The sequence below is a fragment of the Podarcis filfolensis genome, assembly GCF_964270895.1.
Source record: "Podarcis filfolensis genome assembly, chromosome: 18".
Classification (NCBI taxonomy): domain Eukaryota; kingdom Metazoa; phylum Chordata; class Lepidosauria; order Squamata; family Lacertidae; genus Podarcis; species Podarcis filfolensis.
In genome coordinates, this window is record NC_139622.1 from 8,647,221 (window position 1) to 8,653,220 (window position 6,000).

The 6,000-nt window shown below is 51.8% G+C and overlaps 1 protein-coding gene across 7 annotated transcripts in view; it reads left to right on the top strand.

The window, feature by feature from the left end:
* The window catches only part of TLE2 (TLE family member 2, transcriptional corepressor), a 41,492-nt gene extending 36,835 nt beyond the window's left edge, over positions 1-4,657 (top strand). For 6 of the 7 annotated variants that reach the window (XM_083594496.1, XM_083594499.1, XM_083594498.1 and 3 more), the window contains 4 exons: positions 340-487; positions 1,742-1,892; positions 2,426-2,502; positions 4,024-4,657. In XM_083594496.1, coding sequence (XP_083450622.1) covers positions 340-487; positions 1,742-1,892; positions 2,426-2,502; positions 4,024-4,131 — 484 coding nt within the window. In that variant the 3' untranslated portion in view covers positions 4,132-4,657. Of the gene's footprint in view, positions 1-339; positions 488-1,741; positions 1,897-2,425; positions 2,503-4,023 lie in introns of all 7 variants that reach the window. The other variant, XM_083594500.1, reaches the window with a different exon arrangement.
* Positions 4,658-6,000: the final 1,343 nt, after the last annotated feature.

Consider the following 6,000-nt stretch of genomic DNA (forward strand, 5'->3'; position numbering starts at 1 on the left):
TTGCCAGCCAGGGGTTCTGAATGCTTTCAGAAAACAGCACCTGGTGCTTTGAAGGCCCAGAGCTCAGCTGTCTATTGGGGCTTCAAAGGTTGTGCAAGACCCAGCCCATTCCTCTGTGATGCAGGGGAGTCCCATAAGTCAGAACTGCTTCATTTGCCAGCCAGGGGTTCTGAATGCTTTCAGAAAACAGCACCTGGTGCTTTGAAGGCCCAGGACTCAGCTATCTATTGGGCCTCCAAAGCACCAGCACTGTGCGAGACCCAGCGGATCGCTTATTCCAACGTGTCTAATCTGTTATTCCTGGGATATAGGGTGACTTTCTTCTCCCTTCCTTCCCAGGCAGTTCCAGGGCCACACGGACGGCGCCAGTTGCATCGACATCTCCAATTACGGCACCAAGCTTTGGACTGGGGGCCTGGACAACACCGTGCGGTGCTGGGACCTACGGGAAGGGCGCCAGCTTCAACAGCACGACTTCAGCTCTCAGGTCAGCTTTGGGGGGGTCGGCTGGGTGTGTGACATGCACAACGCACTTGTTTAAAACCACCTCTTTTGCTTGGCACATTCCGGAAGGGGATCAATAGGAAATGTTTCTTTCCTGCCTCGCAGCGCTCAACGAGGCTGTTGAACACGATCCGTTTCAGGGTGCCGTTCGCACCCTGAAAAGTCCGTAAGTAGAGCGCCACAACTGCGAGTGCGCGAAGCACGGTAGATCGCTTCTGGGCATGCACAAAGTGAGCAGATCGCTTCTCTGTGTGCAGCGAACCCGGAAGTAAACACTTCTGGGTTTGCCGCATTCGTAACCTGAAAAGCCGCAACGTGAAGCAAATGTAACACGAGGTATAGCTGTATATACCATTTCCCAGAAAGCCGTTACCTCATTACAAGTCCACCACATACGGTAAAAGATACTTTGCGAACATAATCCGTTCCGGAGCTGCATCCGGAGGTCGAAACGCGTCGCTGGGAGAGGCGCTGTTGTGTGCGGGCGACGATCGCCTGCTTCTACACATGTGTGAACGGCGATCGCCTGGTTCTGCGCATGTGGGAACGACGATCGGCGCTCCTGCGCATGCGCAGACGGCGGCAAACCTGCCGGTTACTTCCGGGTTTGCCGCGGTCGCGACTTGGAACGACGGTAAGAAGAGGTGGCGGTAAGTCGATATTAGACTGTGCCTTCCTTTCCTTTACATTTCCAACACTCGCTAGAGATCTTGTCCTATGCATTTCAGCAAGTTTTGATGGTGTTAAATGCCATCTAGACATTCTTTATATAATAATTTATTTCTTTACTTATTTATTTATAAATAATAATTAAGAGGGACGCGGGTGGTGCTGTGGGTTAAACCACAGAGCCTAGGACTTGCCGATCAGAAGGTCGGCAGTTCAAATCCCCGTGACGACGGGGTGAGCTCCCGTTGCTCAGTCCCTGCTCCTGCCAACCTAGCAGTTCGAAAGCACGTCAAAGTGCAAGTAGATAAATAGGCACCGCTCCAGCGGGAAGGTAAATGGCGTTTCCGTGCGCTGCTCTGGTTCGCCAGAAGCGGCTTCGTCCTGCTGGCCACATGACCCGGAAGCTGTACGCCGGCTCCCTCGGCCAGTAAAGCGAGATGAGCACCGCAACCCCAGAGTTGGTCACGACTGGACCTAATGGTCAGGGGTCCCTTTACCTTTTTATACATTATTTTCCCCACATTTTCTTTGCGTGCACTGACCTGACACTGACCACTCTCGCCTGCAGATTTTCTCCCTGGGCTACTGCCCCACGGGCGAGTGGTTGGCGGTTGGAATGGAGAGCAGCCACGTTGAGATTCTTCACGTCACCAAGTCGGAAAAGTACCAGCTCCACCTGCATGAGAGTTGCGTTCTCTCCCTCAAGTTTGCGTCCTGTGGTAGGTGTGTGAGCCGTCTCCCTGCCCTAAGGGTTCCAGCTTAGCTTAAGCCCGCCGGTGTGGTGGTCCGGGGCTTCAGGGAGTCGGGAAACACCTCCTCCGATTTGTGCTATTTCCGCCGTCCTGGACCTCCACCCAGCGAGCAGGAAAAAGAGAGCTTTTCTGCCGCCGCTGGGAACTGTAGCGCTGCGAGGAGTCAGCTACAATTCCCAGGGTTCTTTATATGCAAACTGCTAAAGATGAGGTAGGGATGCAGGTGGCGCTGTGGGTTAAACCACAGAGTCTAGGACTTGCTGATCAGAAGGTCAGCGGTTCTAATCCCCGCAATGGGTGAGCTCCCGTTGCTCGGTCCCTGCTCCTGCCAACCTAGCAGTTCGAAAGCACGTCAGAGTGCAAGTAGATAAAGAGGTACCACTCTGGCGGGAAGGGAAACAGCGTTTCCGTGCACTGCTCTGGCTTTCCAGAAGAGGAAGGAATATCCCTTATGGGCTCTGAACCCACCAATGTCTCCCCCTTTCTCTCTCTCCCTACAGGAAAATGGTTTATCAGCACAGGGAAAGATAATCTCCTCAATGCCTGGCGAACGCCTTACGGTGCAAGCATATTTCAGGTATGGTGGGGGCTGGAGCTATCCATGGGGTTCAGAGTGTGGGGCCCCCCAATTTCTATATTACATTTATACCCCAACTCCCTTCTCTTGTTTTATCCTCGTAACAACCATTTAGGTTAGGCTAGTCCGAGAGGTGACCCTAAGTGAACTTCGCTGCCCAAGGGGAGATTCGAACCCAGGCCCTCGCAGGTGGCACCCGTCTGGTCCAGCACCCTGTTCTCACAGAGGGTCCCTTAACACGGGGGGGCGCCCCCTATCAACCCCACCAACCACAAACCTGAGAGGTTTGCTCACATGCAGAAGGGAGTTGTCCATGCTTTAAAAAAAAAAATTCTGAGTTTCTACAAGTTGGTTTGACCTATGTAATGTCCAGGGCCGGATTTAGGCTTGATGAGGCCCTCGGCTACTGAAGGTAATGGGGCCCTTTATATGTCCAGCTGTCCTTTGTCAACAGCAAATTGTCACTGTTTTTTAGTGTTGAATACAGTGGTACCTTGGGTTAAGAACTTAACCTTGGGTTAAGACGTTTTTGACCTGGCGTTGTGTTTCCAACGGGGGACAGCCGTGCGCCTCCTACAAACGGACATTACCAGTGCCGGATTTACGTATAGTGGTACCTCAGGTTAAGAACTTAATTCGTTCCGGAGGTCCGTTCTTAACCTGAAACTGTTCTTAACCTGAAGCGCCACTTTAGCTAATGGGGCCTCCTGCTGCCGCCGCGCCGCTGGAGCACAATTTCTGTTCTCATCCTGAAGCAAAGTTCTTAACCTGAAGCACTTTCTGGGTTAGCGGAGTCTGTAGCCTGAAGCGTATGTAACCTGAGGTACCGCTGTATATGGTCATTTATGGACCTCATAGGTATCTAAAGCCATTTGCGCATGTTGCCCTGCAACCAGTCCATGCAGAATGTAGGCACCCTATATATAGAAAGGAGCAAATCAGTGATAATTGAGGGAGCAGACGAGACCCATTACTTATATCATAGGAGCCTACACAACACAAAACACTGTTCCTGTCCGTAGGTTTTATTATATTTGTCTTTTATCTTATATTTTGGAAATGTAGATTCAGTGGTTTTTTTCCTGTTTAAATTTTTTTGGACCCCCAAGAGAGTGGATCCCTAAGCTATAGCTTGTTTAGCTTATACAGTGGTACCTCGGGTTACATACGCTTCAGGTTACAGACTCCGCTAACCCAGAAATAGTACCTTAGGTTAAGAACTTTGCTTCAGGATGAGAACAGAAATCATGCTCTGGCGGTGCGGCAGCAACAGGAGGCCCCATTAGCTAAAGTGGCACTTCAGGTTAAGAACAGTTTCAGGTTAAGAACGGACCTCCGGAACAAATTAAGTTCTTAACCTGAGGTACCACTATACATAAATCCGGCACTGGTAATGTCCGTTTGTAGGAGGCGCACGGCTGTCCCCCGTTGGAAACACGTCAAAAACGTCCCAATCGAGGCAGGCCGCTCGTGCTTCCGAGCCGCGAAATTAAGAATTCTCCCTTTGCTTTCCTTCGGCAGTCCAAAGAGTCGTCTTCGGTGCTGAGCTGCGACATCTCGGCCAACGACAAATTCATCGTGACGGGATCGGGAGACAAGAAGGCCACCGTTTATGAACTGGTGTACTGAGAAGGAAGGAAGGAAGGAAGGAAGGAAGGAAGGGGGCGGCTTGGCTGTCCTTGTAATTTTATTATTTTTTTTCCGGACTCCCTCCCCCAGCCGGAGCCTCTAGCTCCCACCTCCCTCTGACAGCCATGAACTTGATGGTTGGAGACTTGGCCAGGAAATCCTATCTAGTGATCTTCCCTTTTGACGTCGCTCGCCGCCTCATGAGGACTAGGAACCTCCCTTTTTCAAATTGAAAGCAGCGGCGAAACTTCTCAGGAAGCTGCGCTGGAATCACGGGGTCCCCAAGCAGTTTTGCTCACCTAGAGGGGTCTCCCTGCCACCCACCCCCCATGAACAAATGAGATTCTCTCCCTTCCTCACACTTTGATTGACAAGCAAGAGACCAACCGCTGCCCTTCTCTACGTCTCCTGCCAGCCCCTTCCCACCACACGGACGTTTAAAAGCATCACCGACTTTCCCCTCTGGCGCGTGCTAAAGAAATCGGCCGTCTTAAATCGCCCCCTAATTAAACGTGTTGGAAAACGGCGGCTGGATCTGTGGGTCCGCGTGGGGTGGGTAAGGGGGAGAAGCAATCACAGAATGGATTATCAGTGCCGGGGGGACCCCCAGAGCTCATCCAGCTCAACCCCTTGCACACCGCTAAATAAATCCCCAACGCGATCGGCCGCAAAAGCAGCAGCCACCGTTCATTAACTGGAAGAACTGGCTCAAAAGTCGCAGAGAGCATAGCTGTCAACCGTCCCTTATTTGGCGGGAAAGTCCCTTATCCCAGCGCCGTGTCCCGCTGCTGTCCCTTATTGATGATGTCCCTTAAATTTCCCAGGTTTCACAGGAAGCAGCTCCTCTCCCTCCCTCCCTGCCGGCCAGGGAAGAGGGAGGCTCCAACTGTGTTGCTCGGCTGCATTGCTCACCCAATAAGGAGTCTGAGAACGACTGGGGGGTGGAGCTTGCATGCCTTGTGCCGATCAAATCGGCCGCGTTGCCTGGGAATTCGCCTTTGCTCAGCGCTTCCCAGCGGAGAGGTGACGGTGGTTTTCCTTGCTGCATCCCCTTTGCCGGGTTGCTGCGCTGTGGGAACCACCGCTTGAGGCTTCGTTTGGCTGCTGGCTGGGCTTTCTGCCTTTGGCTCGGAGGGGCTTAGAAGTTGAACATACCTGTGCTGGGAAAATCCCTTATTTTGGCTGCTGATCCCTTGTTTTCGAGGCTGCTGGTCCCTTATTTTCAAATCTGTAAGTTGACAACTATGGCAGAGAGACGGGGAAGTTTTGGGGTCTAGGAAAGGCTGCCTTCGTCAGGCCGGAAGGGGAGAGAGGGAAAAGGCAGAGTGAGGGGTCCCGTTTGGCTTGCGGCGCCCTTCTCCCCAAACCTCACCCAGTTCCTTCAAACTTCACCAGGGTTTCTGCGCTACGGTTCCCAGAATCCCCTGCGAGAAAGGATTGACGAAGCCCTTCGAGTATCGCAGTACCCTGAGCAAACTTCACTACCCAGGGCTCTTTTGGGTGGGGGGAGGGCTGGCTGTTCCAATATAAAATGGGGAAAAACACAGGTAAAGGGCCTCCCCCCCCATAAAAACTTGCTGTAGGTAAGGAGGGGGGGAACAGGCATTGAACAGTTCACCTGGGTCAGCAGACCATTCTTGCTCTGCTGTCGAATTGCAGTGTGACGACATCATTACATTTCCATTTATATAGGCAGATAATGAGGTTTTTTGAGTTTGTCTCTGCCATCCAATTTGTTTATTCAATGATGACAATTAAGTATCAATGGAATTTTCTGGTTTTGTGCAAACCTGAGGGATCGCTCTCTCTCTCTCAATCTCTATATAAAAGCTATAGCCTTACTAATAGTTTGGAAAAGAAATGGGAGCA